Source organism: Gorilla gorilla, chromosome 9 (assembly GCF_029281585.2).
Source record: "Gorilla gorilla gorilla isolate KB3781 chromosome 9, NHGRI_mGorGor1-v2.1_pri, whole genome shotgun sequence".
Classification (NCBI taxonomy): domain Eukaryota; kingdom Metazoa; phylum Chordata; class Mammalia; order Primates; family Hominidae; genus Gorilla; species Gorilla gorilla.
This window is the reverse complement of record NC_073233.2, coordinates 37253891-37273101: the sequence shown is the minus strand read 5'-3', so window position 1 is coordinate 37273101 and position 19211 is coordinate 37253891. Positions and strand designations below refer to the sequence as shown.

At 36.7% G+C, this 19211-nt stretch overlaps 1 protein-coding gene across 1 annotated transcript in view; it reads left to right on the top strand.

Annotated features, from left to right (window-relative positions):
* LOC129523513 (doublecortin domain-containing protein 1-like) overlaps nt 1-19211 on the top strand; it is a 69746-nt gene that overhangs the window by 19302 nt on the left and 31233 nt on the right. The window contains exons 8-14 of the mRNA XM_055356902.2: nt 2600-2693; nt 4902-5072; nt 7294-7479; nt 8859-9062; nt 10337-10538; nt 13527-13679; nt 14387-14488. Of these exons, the coding sequence (XP_055212877.2) occupies nt 2600-2693; nt 4902-5072; nt 7294-7479; nt 8859-9062; nt 10337-10538; nt 13527-13679; nt 14387-14488 (1112 nt within the window). The remainder of the gene's footprint in view (nt 1-2599; nt 2694-4901; nt 5073-7293; nt 7480-8858; nt 9063-10336; nt 10539-13526; nt 13680-14386; nt 14489-19211) is intronic.

The following is a 19211-nucleotide window of genomic DNA, read 5'->3' as shown; positions in this document are numbered from 1 at the left end:
TGACATCCTAGTGTTTCCTCATTTCTACATTGTATTGAGCAATTTATATTATTGCCTCGGCTTTCTGTATTATAGTAGAGGTCCCCACTTAAACCTAAATTGCAATTTGAGCATGGCTGATAAATTTGGGTGGACATGCATGGGGAATGAGAATGTGACCCTACGGCAAGAGAAAGCCATTGCATAATGAGTTTGACCCAGGAATACTTGGTCATTGGAAGAGAATACTAGTTCTGAATCTTGCTCAGTGTCTGTCTGCCTAAAACTCTATGAGATGTTGGGTCATGTGTAGCACTGCCTTGGAAAATCTAACCATGTATAACACAGAAGAGAAGGACAGTTTCTTTCCATCTCCTCCCACTTTGCAGAACATTCTGTACTTTTGTCATCTTGGGAGCTCCTCATGTCAAGACACGGAAAAGAGAGGCAGTTAGTGGAAGGGAGATGGTCATATTGGTTGATCCGTCATTGGAAAAGTTCAGAGTCCAGAGAGAAGAGGTGGAGCATCAGGGGGCCCAGTGGGACAAGATTTGCTGATAAACACAAGTCCCCCTCTAGGGACACCCAGACAGACTTGAACAAAATAGTTTTTGTTTTGTTTTGTTTTGTTTTTTTTTTGAGACAGTCTCTGTTGCCCAGGCTGGAGTGCAGTGGCGTGATCTCGGCTCACTGCAAGCTCTGCCTCCCGGGTTCATGCCATTCTCCTGCCTCAGCCTCTCCGAGTAGCTGGGACTACAGGTGCCCGCCACCATGCCCAGCTAATTTTTTATATTTTTAGTAGAGACAGGGTTTCATCATGGTCTCCATCTCCTGACCTCGTGATCCGCCCTCCTTGGCCTCCCAAAGTGCTGGGATTACAAGCGTGAGCCACCGCGCCCGGCCAAGAGTTTTTGCAGAAGTCTTGTTGATTAGGTGTGGGCATGATTCAGAACAATATATGTCCCATGGCAGAAGTGTGTTTGCACAGTGACAGTAATTCTGAGCTTTATTGCACAACTTCCCTTGCCATATTGCTTTGATCTCTTTCATGTAGATGGGTGGCTTTTAAAACTCATTTGTTTTGATAAGCTGGTGAAACCTAGAGAACCGTGGGTTACACTATGTAGTAGAACTCAATGGAAAATTGCATTTATGTTAACCACAGTCTTTTTATCCTCCATATTTTACCCAGGCTAGTAAATTAGGGTATATATACCCATGTACATTACATATGTATATAATATATATCACCCTATGGCTGAAGGAGATTGCCCAAGAAAGGATAAACTTGCAATGGGGTCCCCTCCCCAAGGCTGGGGTTCAGGACTCATTAAAAAAGGTATGGTTCCATTCCACTGAATTGCAGAGCAGTTTTGCTGGTGTACCTGGCCAGAGCTTGTCTGTAGTGGCTGAATGTCTTAGTCTATTTTCTGTTACTTATAACAGAATAAGTGAAACAGGGCCGGGCATGGTGGCTCATGCCTGTAATCCCAGCACTTTGGGAGGCTGAGGTGGGAGGATCACCTGAGATCACCTGGCTGGACCAGCCTGGCCAACATGGTGAAACCTCGTCTCTACTAAAAATACAAAAATTAGCTGGGCGTAGTGGCACATGCCTGTAGTACCAGCTGCTCGGGAGACTGAGGCAGAAGAATCGTTTGAACCCAAGAGGTAGAGGTTGCAGTGAGTTGAGATCATGACACTGCACTCCAACCCGGGTGACAGAGTGAATCTCCATCTCAAAAAAGAAAAAAAAAAGAATACCTGAAACTGGGTTATTTATAAGAAATGAAATTTATTTCTTACAGTTCTGGAGGTTGGAAAGTCCAATGTTGAGGGGTGCATCTGGTGAGAGCTTTCTTGCAGCTGAGGGCTCTCTAGAGTCCTGAGATGGCACAGGTCATCATACGGCACAGGGCATCATACAGCACAGAACATCACGTCACATTCCTTTTCTTATAAACCCACTAGTTTCACTCCCATTATGACCTATTAATCCATTAACCCTTTCATCTGCGGATTAATCCAGGCAGACCCGTCTTGATCCAATCACCTCTTAAAGACTCCATTTCTTAATACTGCCACATTGGGAATTAAGTTTCAACATGAGTTTTGGAGGGGCATTCAAACCATGACACTGAGTGAGCAGGACATAATATTCTGGAACATATAGCGGGGTGCAGTCTGTTGCTGGGCACAGCAGCATTCAGAGGGAATGGGATGGTGGTACACTAGGAGGCCTGAAGCATGTGGTGTCCATGTCAGGAGAAAGTGAGCAAAGGAGCAATAGGCAAGCCCGGTCTATGAAGGTCCCGGGAGACCTGCTTCCTGGGCACCTGGCTGGAACAAAGCATCATTGGGTGTTCTCACTCCCTACTGCTGACCCCCTACCACAGCCAGAAAGAGCAGGAGAGCCCCTTCATCCTGCAGTCTTCTTCTAGCACTCTCTACTGAGAAAGCTTAACATCACACTTACTGTAGGGGAGAAATTCTTAAAGGATTCACATTCATTATTACAGGGCATGCATGGAGCTGAGAGGCAACACAGTGCTAAATGGCACAGAGGGAGATCTAATCTGGTCATGCTACTTTGTAATGTGGCTAATCCTGTTTTCCCAAGGACCTTTCACCTTGTGAGTAACCCTGACCTTGTGCTGGCAGTGTCTATGACCAAGACTAGAAATGAAGTTTGTGGCTATCCAGTTATTGTTCAGGTAAGATATGTATGGCTAAAGATTAGTCATGGCCTTTTAATTAAATTTAAGTAAAGCTTTGTGCTTCCTTGTAGTGGAGGAAAAAAAAAAACTGTCATAGAATCCTATTTGAATGTTGTTAAAATATTTACAATAGTCTGCCTAGATTTTAAATTGAACATGTTCATGTACCTCTTAATTTAGTTTAATCCAACAGTTGGTGATTGTGGGCTTGCTGCATGTCAGGCACTATGCTAGTTACTGAAATCAAACCCAATGGCAAGCATGAGAAATTGTCCCAACAGCATTCATCAAGCTTATGGTCTCAGTGGTGGCTGCAGGCAGGTGGATGGCTATTAGATGCACCTAAATTTGATCACCAGGAACATATGCAAGGCTCCTGTTTCTAAAGGCCTTGGCAGCTGGAGAGAAAGAACCTAGTCAGGGAGGTCTTCCCGAAGGATGCAAGATCCTCAATGTTAATTCTACCAAACGACCCATTTGAAATTCTCTTTTCATTCACTGTTGCAAATGCTTAAAGCAGCCAGACAATTTATGGAGACTCCAGAGAAGTCTGGCTTCATTTGAGTTTTGGACAAAGACCTGGGAAGATCTTTTTTTTCACATTTTTCTGTCATTCTCACATGCTTATAACCAAAACCACTCCTAAACGAATATGTGTTTTTCCTTGCTAGTAAGGGAGAAAGTGAAGAAGCATTCCTGCTTTGCATGTACTTTCTGTGTCCTCCTCAGTATTTTCCATCCTCTTGTTGAACAGAATAGATTGCCTCCGGATAACATTTGTTTCATTCTGTGTTTTTAATAGCAATGAAACAACTTGTTTTGCAGGCCCTGAATCCAAAATTGAGACATAGCAATCTGGACAAATACCAAAGCTTAATTAAGTCTTCTATCCTGGTGATAAATATGGACTAAAAAATTATTCTAGGAGATAGAGTACATATAACATTATATTCTTCTCTGTCAGGTGCCTCTTCAGCACAGACCACAGTGAGATACAACCTCATACACATACAATTTTAGTACCTTAATCATATTCATAAAATTATAGATATGGATGGTTTCTCCCAAGGTTACCATTTCATAAGAAATAATTTGCCCCCAAGGTAATTTGGATTACCTTTCAAGAATTTTTTGTTGCTGGTGTTGTGTTTATTGAAACAACTGGTTTGTGAGAAAATATTAAAGTTCATGTAAAATAATAAAAATGAGGCATCGCAGGTTAATGCTACTAGACCCTTTTCTGTCTCTTGAAAATATAGTCTTTGGTTTTTCAGACCTCTGAGGGAGACTTTATTGTCTGACCCATTAAATCAATTCTTGGGACTCATTTATTTTCTTCTTTGCTATTAAGCTCTCGCTTGGTAAAGTAGATGTTATTAATTATAAAAGTTCCTTGAGGTGTTATGACGTATTTAGTTAGAACTAATCTACTGGTTTAAGTTCTGTTAAATTGAAACTATTTCTTTACTTGTACTTGAGCCAACTTTCACAATTAGAATAAATATATTGTTTCTATTACATGTTTAACTGAATGTACTTAAAAAATAAACCTCTTTGATAATCAATGAAATATAAATTAAAATATCAACAAGGTACTTTTTTTCATTTATTATATTCATGTTTTGGAAATATTGCCCATTTTTTGGCAAGAATGTAAGGAAAATGTGTCATTTAGTATATTATTGGCACAAGTGCAAGGTAAAATAATTTCTCTAGAAGGCATTTTGATATATCATAATCTTTAAAATGATTTTTATATCGGCAACTCTACTTCTAGAAATTTGTCCTAAAAAATTATCATGGATTTCCCAAATATTTATTTACACTATTTGTTTATTTTAGAGAAATTTTGAGAAAGAACCTACATGTTTAACTATTGGAGATTAGTAAAATATCCCTAAAATGAAATGGTATATATTTTTAAAAGATGTTAGAAAAAGGTTCAGGGAATATTGTTAAGAAAAAAAATTGCAGTTACCAAATTGTGTGCATTTTATGATTCTATTTTTGTAAATCAAATAATGTGTATTTATAAACATATAAAAGATTGCATGTCTAATCACTAAAATTTCAAGAGTAGTAGTTGTCACTGTGTGGTGGGATTATGAGTAATTATATGCACTTTCTGGATATATGCAACGAAAAACAAGACACTATAACCCTCACATGAACTCACTTGACTCCATATTTTGCCTCTTTTTTCAGAAATATAAGCCGTACAACAATGGAGCTGCCAATCAAAAGTGGCATTACATGAAAAATATAAAAGCACTTGTGGCCTTTCATAGCACTGCCTTGGATAAGGAAATTACATCAGCAAATTATGCTGGTGTCTGTACATCATCTGTGATTAAAGAAGAAAACATTGATCAACCAGTAAGTGGTTCCTTCCTCTCGAAGATAAAAGAAAAATAGGGTAAAAGAGAGTAATTTAATAAAATGAGAAAATTTTTTTCCCTAGAAAACTTTATGTTCATACAAGTTGAATGCTGATTTTTGAGTGAAATCACTTAGACTCTGATTCTGGTAGGAAAGAATGAAGGAAAATTGTGAGAGAAAAAGAATTAGGTAGTTTATATTAATCTAACGTACTTAAAATTTTTATTATTGAAATTTTCATACATATTCTAAAGTAGAGAGACTAGGGAAATAAGTCTTCATTTATCCACCATTCATATTTAACTATTATCTAGGTTTTGCCATGTTTGCCAACCCCAGACATTATATTATTTCACCTCCGTATGAATCACATACTTCCAAAAATTTTGGACATTTTCTGACATACTCATCATGCCATTCTCACAGCTAACAAGATTAACAAAAATTCTTTGGCCATCTAATAGTCTATCCTTAATCAAATTTCCCAGGTTGCCCTAACATTTTTTTTTTATGGTTTGTTGGTTTGTGTCAAGATTCAAATCAGGTCTCTATGTGACACTCAGTTGCACAGTCTGGCTCCGTTTTCATATTGAATGCCCCTTAATGGGATTTGCTTACTTTCTTCTTTGTGGCATCCTTTGACTTGTTTCCCCATCCCCCACAATTTCTGTAAATGAAATTGAGTCCTATAGTTGTAATTAGATTTATGTTTAACATTTTTTTGGGCCAGAATCTTCATAAGTTTTCCCACATGTTTCCTATTTATCACTCACATAGGCAATGTGTGGGTTTTCCATTTTTAGTCATGATAGTTATGAGTGGGTTCAGGTGTTTACAACCTGATTTCATGTTTCAGAGTTCCCCAAAGACATTTCACTTAATGTTGCCCTCTTGTTTCAAAAGGGTCAATTTTGTCTAATTCTATCATTTTTTCGTACATTGATTAACTAAACTTTTAATAGAAGGAAGAACTTCAGCTCATCAATTCAATATTTGACTACTCAAAAATATGGTTGTAAGGGAAGGTAGGATGAACACCTAATTCTTTCTATTGATGTCACTTATCTATTGCAGTGTAACAAAACCCCTGAAAATTTAGTGGCTTAAATAAAAAACCCATTTTTTGCTTGGCGAGCCAGCGATTAGAGCTGGGGTCAGCTGGGCAGTTCTGCTGGTCCTGTCCCAGGTCACTAATGTGGCTACAGTCATCTGGTGGTTCTTTAGTAGTTGGGTGTTTTTATGGGGACTGGATGGTCAAAGATGGTGTCCCTCACCATCTGGTGGTTGGCAGGCTGTTAGCTGGGAACATTGGTTCTTCAACTACATGTCTTCTCGAGCAGGCTAGCTCAAGTTTGTTCACATTGTGGTATCGGGGTTCCAATGGCAGCTAAAAGAGAATAAGCTCCAATGTGCAAGCACTTCTTATGCATCTGCTTGCATCACATTTGTTAGTGCTGTGTTGGCCAAAGCAAGTCACATGGCCTTTCCCAGATTCAAGGAAAGAAGAAAAGGAGAAAGATCGTACTTCCCGATTGGAGGACCAAAACTGTCACATTTTAAAAGGGCATGCAAATAAGAGTAGGATGGTTTTATTGTGGCCATCTTTACAAATAATCTGCCACAATTTCTAGTGGCCAGTTTGTACAGTTTTAAATTGATGCCAGTTTACTTCCAACAGTCTCCAAAAAGTTGCAGTTTTGTTTTTATTTGCTTGGGGTTTATTTGTTTTTATTTATATTGTTAGCATCATTAAAACTCATAGGATTTTATATTTAAACATTTTCAAAATGTTTTAGTTATCAGTCTTTCTGTTGCTCCCTAATTGTCCCATTTTGGGGCAGTGGAGGCTCCTTCATGTTGGCTCCTGTGTCTTTTGGACATGATGATGGCTTCTTTTCATTCAGGACACAAGATATCCCTTGATTGTCTTGTATATTTCTTGCCTCAAATCTGGAGCCGGCCATTTCTCCAAGAAGCTGATTTTGCACATAGTTTATATTCATTGGTGTCGAATTGTCGTTACAGAATTTGGAAATACTTTAAATTTTTTAATTTAGCATTTTGGCTAAATTTATGCTAAATTTAAATTTAGCATAAAATTTTAAATTTAGCATTTTGGGGTGTTAAAAGTGCTATATTTATATTGTAAAATGTTCTACAGCAATGCTATAACAATTTAGATGCTCCTATATAAAGCCATCTTTTTCTCCCGTTTTAGGGATACTGTTATCTCTCACCTGATGGAAAGAGAAAAACTATGCTCTGCTTGGCTTGTGGACAATCCATGAGAACAGAGAAAGGACTGAAACAATTGCTTCCAGGGGTTCCATTCCTCTGTATTTCAGGCACCAAGACTCAGAAGCCCTTCTTACAAGGGCCCTTCAAGGTCATCAGTGTGGCTGAGGTATGTAATGATCTGAGCTCTGCTAATGCATATATGGCAACAATTTGGAAACTTTGATGCATTCATTATCTGCCTTGCACTCAAGTTCATCTCCACTCATCCAATCCATCTTCCTCAGATGCACCTTTACCATTCTACCTGCATTGATTTCCTTTTCCCCATTGTAATTTAAAATGCATTGTCTATTAATAGTTCAATAGACTCTTTGAAGTTAATTGGGCACTTCTGCAGCTTTAATCATTTACTGACATATTTCACTGTTCTCAGTGTTGCTTTTAAGTGAGGAAGTAACTGCAAATCTTTACTTCGTGGAACAGCTTTTTGCCTATATCCACAGGAAAAAACTTCTTTTTACTAGCATGGAACATTTCAGGGGGAATTGGATGTGTTGTTGTTAATGACTGTTCAGGTTGGGTGCCTGAATTCACACATCTATGTCTAATAGTATTTAGAGTTCACGGAGGAACAACAAAAAAAAAAACTCTTACCGCTTTCCTATAACCTTAGTTTAAAATGGTACCATTTAAAAAACCCTCCCTTTCAACTGTAGAAGTAAAAACTATGGGAACTTACACACCTGAATAAAAAGGAGCGATTCCTAAAAGGTGGAATACATCTTCCAGTCTGGTGTGCTCTTCAGGGCTTGCTCACCTCATCCCCAGATCACCCTCCTCCCTTCCCTAATCCTGATATGCATTGCGGTTACAAAAAACATCAACAGAAGCAATAGCTCTGAAGGAGAAAGGAAGTCAGTCCTCTGGGAAACCTGAAAGCATCTGGTTTGCTTTGAAGATAGTGGGATAATCTTAAGGAGATGGTGAGGAGTTGGTTGGAAAGAATCCCCAGTGCTACAGAATTTCAGACAGAACTTTGCCCTCAGGGCAGCGTCCTAGGTTGGGATGAAAAGGGAAAGCAGAAGAGTGGTGTTCACCACCCTTACTACCATGTGTTTAAAGCTACAACCATTCCCCTCCCCATTCATCAACATCTTCCACCATATGGTGGAATCATCCTAAAGTTAAAAATTCAGAGGCTATCCGTAATGTTAGTGTATTATTACTTTAATCCAGGCTCTCTCTGGCCATGGCAGAGAGAAAGCAAAAAACAAATAAACAAACAAACAAAAACAAGAGAATGCCAGAAAGACAAGCGAGATGCCCAAAGTCACCTAGTGACTCAGTGATAGGCCTGGGAGGGAACTGAAGAATTTGGATCCAACATCCTTCCGGCTCTAGTATTCAATATCTATAACACATGAAGAGAGCATTGCAAAATGTAGACACCACACACGTGTACACACATTTATTAAGAGACTAAAGTGTAGCACACTAAAACAAGAAAGTTTGAGTAAATGTACAATTTATTTTTTAAAAAATTAGGTTGATTTGTCGTGTGACAAGGCTGAAAAAACTCTAAGTTACTACCAAGCACGTCTATTGTCTTTACGGATGAAGACCTGCCCACAAGCTGCATCTCATAGTGGCATGGCAGCGACACACCAGAAGGCAGTGAAAATAATTGCATACAAAAATGGGGATGGATATCGTAATGGGAAGTTAATTGTGGCTGGAACATTCCCCATGGTAAGTGGCTATCACTTAAATGCTGCTTGCATCTTCAGAGGTAATGACAATGGCAACTCTTCTTAAAGAAAAAGCAGTGGGATTGAGTGATAAATGTCCCTGGCCAGATTCCCCAGTTAAAGCTGATGAGGTGAAGATCTCTGTTTACTTAAAGACATTTTATTTGATTGTATGTCAGTGGATACAGACTTAGAAAAACTAGAAACCAGAATTCAGTTTTTAGATTGGCTCTAGAGCAGAGATCTATAAGAAAGAGGAAAACAAAGCTACTGGATTTTCTTCCTACTTGTGATAGACGGAATGCCTTTTTCTGCCTTGTTTCTCATGCAGCTTCAAGTTGTATGTCATCTGAATCATCCAAGAGATGCCACCTCATTCACCATCTGGAGTATCTGGGCATTTATTTGTTGATAGGATGTTTTATTTTATTTTCAAATTGGGGAAGCAGGGGCTGTGTTAGGAGGAACTACCTGGTCTGCCTTGGGGGCTGCTCCTCATAGTCATAGGAAGAGAGAAGAAGCTAGAAGGCCCAAACCCAGCTTTGTCCTTGCACTACTTGGTGATTATCTTGACTATTCACTCTGGCCAATGCCTTTAGCAATGTATTTTACAAGTGATATTTGATATGATATGGAGTTACCCTGCAGACTTCCTTGCAAGCACACATATCTATTCCCTCACCTCTTTGGCTGAAAATATTTTTTTTAAATTAAGGTATTGTTATTCAATAAACTAAGCAAAATACAGAAGTTAGCAACTCCAAGATTCACCCAGGGATCCACAGCTGGCTTTTATGGTCTTGGACAAAAATTTTAATCTTTCATCCTGTTTTTCCATCTGCAAAATGGAGGTAATAATACCTGTCAGTTCTTGGTTTGAAGGTTAACTACTTACTTATTTTAAAGCGGTTTATCAGTATGAAGTATTACAACAGTTGTATAACATAAAGCAACACATTTGAAAGTGGATTTTTAAGTTGAACAGTTCTTAGAAGATACTCTGATGCTAAAATATATTAATATATGTCAGCTGCCATGTTAAATTTGTGGAGATAGGAAATTTACGGCTGGATTGGACTACCATTGTGAAATTAGGTAGGACAATCTAATATCCAAAATAGTCTGTAATCAAAGATCAGCATCATTAGTAATTCAGCTTTCTATTTTCTCAAATTCAATTATTTTGTTTCAGATTTTTAGAATGACAAGCTCTTAATGATCATTCCCAATGCTATCACCTTTGCCTGTCAGATCCTTACTGCCTGTGTTATCTAGCTTCTTACAGAATGCACGGAACAACTTGGGCTTGCCAGAGCAGCCTCCAAAGTATATACCAAAGATGGAACCCCAATCTTTACCTTGTGTGATTTGGTTTTATGGGCTCTAGATGAATCCTTTCTCCAGAGAGACTCTGAGAAACAAAAGCAAGATGCAGCTCCTGTTGGAAAAGAACAGATAATTGTTGAAAGTATGGAAGGTTGGCTACAATCTACAGCATTTAGCTGATTCTACTTATGCTTGATCATGAAAACGTTAAACGTGATTATTTCATTTAGTCAGTTTTTTCAGAATTTCAAAATCATAGGAAGCTACTTTTGTGACCCGAAGAGTGTCAATGAAATTGTCATGTTGTTTTCACCTTGCAGAATTATAAGAAAAATTAAAAATTAATGCAAATTTTGATTTTAGCACTGAAACAATAAATAAACTGCATATAATTAATAAAATATGTTTGACAGTTCAGCTACTTTATGGAACATAATCATTTTTTGTTCTTACTCAGAACCAAACTGAGTAAGAACAGACTGGTTTTGTTCTTACTCAGAACCAAACCAACTGGAGACCACTTAAGAAATTGGGGCTGGATCAATGGAAATCTCTTGCTACTATTAGACGAGAAGGTGTCCTCTCTATGCTTTTACTGTCATTCAACTCCCCTTCCCTGTCTCTGTCTTCTCCACTTTTTACTATCTCCCAGAAGCTCCAGTCAATATCCATCTATTGCATTTTTGGGCACACTGCATGATAATGATCTGTTTATAGCTGTGTGTCTTATTAGACTATTTGCAATTTGAGGGCGGTGACTGTGTGTGTCCCAAACGACAGTCTGCTAAATAAAAGCAAGTCTTGGTAGTAGTGATTCAGTAGTTTTCTCAGTATGAGATTTCCATGGTTGTACTGAGAGGCATAATTTAGAAGTTAAGAACTTGGATTTTGGAGCCAGAATACCAGCGTTCAAATCCCAGCTTTGTCGCTTGCTAGCTCAATGGCCTTGGGTAAGTTGTTTAACTATTCTCGTATTCCAATTTTCTTATTTATAAAGTTAGGATACATTTTTAACTAATTTTACTATTTTAAATTTCTTACATAAAATGTACATATTTTACAATTTGTAAAATAGTCAATTACTTCATGGATATAGATATATATATACACACACACATACATATATATGTGTATATATATATTTAACATGTCTCCATTATATAGATAACATTGTCTTAGTCCATTAGTGTTGCTGTAACAGAATACCACAGGCTGGTTAATTTATAAAGAACAGAACTTTATTTCTCACAATTCGGGAGGCTGGGAAGTCCAAGAGCAAGGCATTGGTAGATCTGGTTGTCTGGTGAGGGTTACATTCTCCAGAGGGGAAGAATGTTTTGTCCTCACACAATGGAAAACAGAAAGGGCAAAGGATCCCAGCACTGTGTGAAGCCTCTTTTATAAGGGTCTTAATTCTATTCACAAGAAGAGAAGCCCTTATGACTTAATCACCTCTTAAAGTCTCTATCTCTCATAATATCATTACATTGGCCATTAAATTTTAACACCAGAATTTTGGAAAGCACACATTCAAACCATAGCAAGTATATCTATATATCTATATTTTCACTTGAACACATATATATGTGTATATATATTCAATATCTGTATTTGATCATTATTAATATATTCATTTGGTCCTCATAAATATGAATAATAGTCATTTGTGTATTTATATACACACACGCACATATATAACTTAGAACAATGCCTGGTTGATATTTACCAAACATTCAGTGAAATTACTTATCACTTTTGTGTATAGGATATTACTTATTTTGTATTCAAACGAGTTTTAAGAAATAATTATGTGAACATTTAATGCCTAGCTGATTGCTGAAGCATATATTTCTGCCTTTATTTGGCATACAGAATATCTGAACTTCAGGTTTTATAAAATTGCAATTTCAAACACTCTTCTTTAAATTCTTATTTAAAGCCTGGTTGGAGTAATATTATTAATGTAGGACTATCAAAAGGGCATTCTTTTGATTCCATCTCTTCCTCCCTATATTCTAAAGGGTATCCTTAAATCAGGCAAGCCCATCAGTAGGCTGCCCCCTTTTATGGAATTGTGACTTGATGTTATGCCATCAGTTTGCATTAAGGAACTTTAAAGAAACAGCTGTTGGTAAGAATTCAACATAGTGCTTACTATGCAGGCAGTCGTTAAGAGCACAGGCTTCATTGGAAGATGGCCTGGATTCTGATCTTTACTCTGCCATCACCCAGCTGTGTCACTAAAGCTCAGTTATCATATCTGTAAAAGAGGACTGATAATAAGCCCTAACTCAGAGTCTCAGAGTATCATTTTTAGAATCACATGAGATGATGTATGTAAAGGCCTTAATAAAATACCCAGTATATAGTAACTTCTCAATGTATATTAATTTTCTATTGCAGGGTACTGTTAGCTATATCACGAATAGCCTCTTTATGAGGACCCTTAAATGAATTTTTCTCAGATCTCAGAACCAGGAAAAGTGCATTTTCTATGGAATTTCTCACTATATGTGGGCCATATGAAGTTGGAAATTGTGTTTTTCTCTTTGCTTTCGCCATTAGGAAGCTCAGAGCCCAAATTTTGCTTTATCTCTAGCAAGTAAAATCAAGGTGGTATTTATTTCTGTTTAACAATAAAAATAATATCTAACATTTATTGGATGTTCATCAGAGTAAATAGGCCAAACACTATTTCTTTTAAGCATATTACTTTGTTCTTTTAAAAAAAGAAACAGCAGAATGAGATATTATTATTCATTTAAAATATAAGAACACTAAGGTACTTTATCCCTGGCTTTAGTCTATTCCTATACTCCTTTCCCCTGTGCTTGATTTTTTTATCTCTATTTTTTCCATTTCAGAGTAAGAATTTTGGTAAGTCACCTCAAATTTCTTTCAGAACTAGGTGATGTGTAAGAAAGAAATTAAAACATATTTACAATCTTATTAGTTTATTTTTTGGGTTGTATATGAAGTTTCTGACCAAAATTATGCATTAGTCTCTGATTTTGGCATTGCCTGTTTAAATCAAATTAAGTTATTAATGAATAATAAAATATTTTGAATAAACAAATTCAGAAAACAAATTTATTCATTATTCATTGAACAATGATAAATGTGTCATTTTTTCCACCAGAAAATCCAAGAATGAAAGTGAAAAACAGATTATTTGCAAAATCTGTGACATCCGATAGTTTGGATGGTATAGACAAGTCTTTGCTTACCCTCATCCTCAGAAATCCTATTGCCATCTGGGTGTCTTGTGGTGAACCATTTCTACCTCCAAATGGTAACTTTTTTGTTTTTGCTTTCTTTCAAGCAAGTATATGAAGGGAGAGAGAAATACATTTTATGCCATCATAAGAAAATGAATTAAATGTGTATAATATCAACATAATAACATCACATTTATACAAAGAACAGAAGGTTCATCAACTAATATGTGCACAAGGATAGCTATACTGTCATGTTTGCACATTTGCCTGTTTTTTTCTTACTGGAATGGAGTATTCTGTGTGGAAAAATGTCTAATTTAGTTGATAAAGAGATCCTTGGTCTATAAGACTGAGAATAATGGTATACATTAGAAAATAACAAATGAGTTTAATTCACACTGAGGACGACCTGTCTGCACATTTTCATTTTTAAGAATTGCACCCTTTAGGCAGTAGGTGGATGTTTAAAAAATGAATGGTTCCAAGCCAGGCTTTCATCACCTCCAAATAGTTTGTGGAAGTGAAAAATGAAATATGGCTATTGCATATGGTAAATCTATATAATAAAACAGCATTGTTCTTCTTTTTTTTACCCCTCCATTCCATAAAGAAATGCCTTAAGCCCTGTCATCTTTCAAATGAAATTTCTTTTAATGACCCTTACCTTTTAATTACTTGTTTCTAATTGAATCTATTTCTTTGAGCAGAAAGTTCTTTATAAATTATTGGTGTGCATGATAAATTACTGTTGAGAAAATATCTTGTATTTTTATTATTCTAGCTTTGCAGAAAGCGGAAAAATTAGAGAAACAGAACTGGCTAAAAAAGGACAGAATTTTGGCTGATCTAGATACCATGAGACACAAAATGAGACAGTTAAAAGGTCAGTATGAACTATATCAAGCACAACCATATTTAATTCAAAATGTAGCCCCAAATTGCTAATGGTTATTTTCTACCATTAGATACCAAGTGTTTAAAGAGTACTATATAAATATTGTTTTACAGAAATCATTTGAGCAAAGTCTAAAACCTAATAATATATTTTTTGGTCTGATTTTATATCTGTAAATTTTATATTAAAATGAATACCAAATGACTTATGCATACGTCTTAAAAATTAAAAATTAGGAGGATACCTGGGCAAGAGAAACTACCTCATTGTTTTTGAAATAATCCCTCAACAGACGTTTTGTGGGCTTCAGAATTAATCTTTAAACAAAACTTGCTGTCATTCCTTGGGTATTGCTGGGGAAGAAGTTTTTTTTTTGTTTTTTTGTTTTGTTTTGTTTTTTTAAGTAATCTGAATGAGGAAGTACTAAAATCTTCAGAAGTCAGTGTCAGTAACTTAAAATGACTCCTTTTTATACAGCATAAGACATGCTATTCACAGTCAAAGTGATCAATTATTGGTCTCCTTCTTCCATTCTCTTTAACACAGAATCTTAGGTTTCTGACCTTATACTATTCCAAGGACTTGAGATACAAATGATTCTTTGGGGAGAAACAATGTACTATGGACTTGAGTCTAGGAAGGAACACATTTCAAACTCAGTAATTGCCATAGCAGAATTTCAACTCCTGATGCTGTCTTGTGTTAAAAGCATATGAATCTTGCTTCAGTAAATAGCAGAACTAGTCCTAACTGCATTAGACTTAACTGTGGTTTGCAATGGCTATTACCCAGTTCTTACCAAAAGAAGAATTGGGTGTAAGTGAAAATAATTACTACTACTAACTTCTACCACTCCTACTGCTAGACATTTTCACTTGAATGTTCCATGGACATTTCCAAAACTACAACTGTCATACTACCCCAACACCAATGCCTCCTTTGTTTCTGCTAGTAGAGGGTTCTACTACCATCTACCCAGGTGTTCCTTCTCAAAAACCTGGAAGTCATTCTTGGCATCTCCCTCTCTCTCACCTTCCCCAAGCAAATATTCAGTAAGCCTTGTCACTTTGAATCTGTTAAGTTGATCTCAAATGATTCTAACTCTCTCCATCTATATATCATTATCCAAGTTGAAGCTACCATCATCTATATATTCCTTGGGACCACTGGAACAGTTTTCTAACTGGTCTCCCTGCTTCCATCTTGACAGCGGTTTCCATTCTAGAAATAATGGTGACATTCTGAAGTTGAAGTTATCATACAAAAATGCGAAGGTATTATGATACTCCAGGCACAAAATCTTGCAAGGTTTCCTATTATCTTTAGGACAAATCCTTGAAACTCCTCAGCGTGGCCCTTTATAATCTTGTTCTCTGTAAGTTTCTGTTTCTCCTTGCCCACTACACTTCATACATTTTAGCTTTCTTTTAGCTCCCCAGACATACCATGCGCTTTCTTAACTCTGAGCTTTCGGCACATTTTAGTTCCCTCTACCTCAAAGTTTTCCCTCTCCTGTCCTGTTAGGTCGCTCCTACTCATTCTGTGTTTTTAAGGTTACTTGTTACTTCTTTCCTGAAGCCTTCCTCAGCATTCCAAGCCTAGGGTAATGTGGTTTATCCCACTTTGGACTTCCCCTCCAATAGTCATCATCACATTATTATGATTACCCATTTATGTGACAGTCTTTCCTATGTTAGATTATACATTCTATACCCTTCTCATTTGTTCTCTGAATAGTTGTAGAATGACTGATTTAAAGAATAAATGGAACTGCAACCATTTGCTCCAGGGAGTTTTCTAAGCTGTATTCCTGTATCAAGTTAAATACTGAAAATAGCACCTGGTATGGCTGCCTTTATTAAATTCTGATTTTATATTGTCTTCAGTTTTTATTACAATTAAGTATTCAAATTTTTTTTTCTTTTTTTTTTTTTTTTTTTTTTTGAGACGGAGTCTTGTTCTGTCGCCCAGGCTGGAGTGCAGCGGTGCGATCTCAGCTCACTGCAAGCTCCGCCTCCCGGGTTCACGCCATTCTCCTGTCTCAGCCTCCTGAGTAGCTGGGACTACAGGCACCCACTACCAAGCCTGGCTAATTTTTTCATACTTTTAGTAGAGAGGGGGTTTCACCGTGTTAGCCAGGATGGTCTTGATCTCCTGACCTTGTGATCTGCCCGCCTCGGCCTCCCAAAGTGCTGGGATTACAGGCATGAGCCACTGCGCCCGGCCAAGTATTTTAAAAATTTTAAGTTAATTTGTCGTCATCTACAATACCACTGTTTAAAACTCTGTATTTGGTCAGTGATGTCCATTCTGGAGGGATCCTTTGATGTGGTTTCTCTTAGAATTGAGTGCTAACATAAATCATGTCTCTATTGACAAAGTGGCATGTTTTCTGCTATTAAATATAAATTCAACACATGCTTATAAAACATTTACCCTCATGAAGGCCTTTTTCTAGCTGGTGAGATTATGAGGATAAATAAGAACAAATCTTAGTTAACTGCAAGGCTTATAAGATTGTGAGCTTCCTCAGGGTTGGCTAAAACAGGAGGTATGAATAGTTGCTAAATCAGCTGTTCTATATTATAGCCATTGGTAATTGCAACAAGCATTTATTGAGCATATGCTATGTACAAACCACTGTGCTAGGCTGATTTTACATTTCATTGGTAAGCATGAACATTGCTAACATTAATCATAATACTAGTAATAACTTTGTTGGGTTTTCATGATTAAGTAACAAATGTCAAATCTTTACTACATGGTTAGTATATAACAAATACTCAATAAATATTGGTGTAAGGATTCCTGAAAAGGCAACTCGTTTACCCACTTGGGGTTATAAAACTGATAAATAAGTAAAACGCAGGAATGGCAGATCAGGCTAAATGATCAGTGTTACATGTAAAGGCAATGTTGGAGCATTTAATTTAGTGTGAAAGCGAAATAAGTCTGCTAACTGAAACCCCAGATTGGGTGGGCTTACCCTTGCAGACACAGGTGATTCTGAATAAGGGTGGGCCTCCCAATAAGACAGCGAATGGGGAGAGCTGTCCGGGCAAGACTCATCCCATGAAAAAACAGCAAAGCACTTGTGTTCTCTAGTTTCTAAGAGAAACAATGGGCCAAGAATCCCCAGCTTGTTTTCCCCAATTTCCAATCAGAAAAATAATCTGCAATATCAGTGGAGCTCCATCCTCAAAATGAAACAATAGGACTAGGGAAGAGGCATGCCTCATTAATAGTTAGCTATTATAATTACTATCCCCTGATCTCATGTGAAATAAAATAGGATATATGGGAAAATGTAATAAGAAAATAAAAAACAATTCGTTCAATACATTATTGCATGGTTTCAATTTATGTTATTCATACCTATGTAAATAATAGTTTATCATAAAAACCTTTCCCCAAACTAAAATCTTTTGTGATGACATTATGTCTCTTCATGAAAATTATAGCGCAAATGCATTCATTTTCTTAAGACCGTTAGAAGCAAGTAGACAAAAAATGCATAATGTTTTTGCCTGTTTTCTATACTCAATCCCTAGCTCTCAGCAGTGTAAATGATAAACTATTGCTGAACTCTCTGTAGTTGAGCAAAATTTTAGTGTTCGAAATGCATTCTAAATAAAATATTTGTTGAAATGTTATTTATAAAAATGTATGGGCCATAAATTAATGTTATCTGCACTCTATAAATAGAGTTGGGTACAAACTATATTTAGTATAAATTTGTGTTATGTATTTGTGAGGTGCCACCATGGTCTTCTCCAAAGTGCATTGCTTAATGGCATTGTCACTGTAACTCATTGATTGATTCAATTATGTTTTCTTCACATCCATAAATTGCATATAAATGCTTATTAGGGACATAATAAGCATTTCTGGTTTCCCTGAAAAGTCATTGTTGCCATTTATTTTTATTGCTGGATCTATTTCCATAAACTTGAGCTAGAAGAGCACAAGTGCTTTATACTCTATAAGTACCAGATTATTTTCAGTTTTGTTTGAGTCATGGTCTGAAAATCTTCACATTAAGATTATGTTGGCAACAAAATTGAGACTCAATTTCATTTTAGTAATTCTGTTGTTTTATGAACCTAAGTGTTACTCTCTCTAAGAAGCCTTCTGTTGTGCCTCAGACTAGGTTAGCAACTCCTGTTAGGAGCTGTTATAGATCTTGTGCTTTCCCGGTGCAGCCCAATTGCAATCCACTATTGGTATAATCATTTCCTTGATGTCTGCCTTCCCGACCAAACTTGAGGCAGGAACTCATGCTCCAACATGTTTGTGCTTGCATTATCCAACACAACACCTCACCCGTAGCTGTTGCTCAATATAGGTTTTTGGAAAGAAGATACAAGAGAAAGCATTATTTTTACTTAATAAGCTTAGAGATCAATATGAAATGCGGGCTGAGTATATCTTCAACACAGAAAAAGAAAACAATTTCATAAGTGTGACTTTTTAAACCTCTTTTATAACTATTTTAAGTGGTCGTGGAAAGAACACATAAATTGGAATCACCACACTTATTAAATTGTGCCTGTGATTCTTTAGAATACAGTATTCCAATAAATATTTTCTCTTACTGCAGCTTCCTAACAGCATAAAGGGCACAGCAGAGGTGTCAGAAACTAATCGTGCTCACAGGGTATTATTAGATAGAAAAAAAAATTCCTGTCTCTTGGGTTAATATTATTTTAGA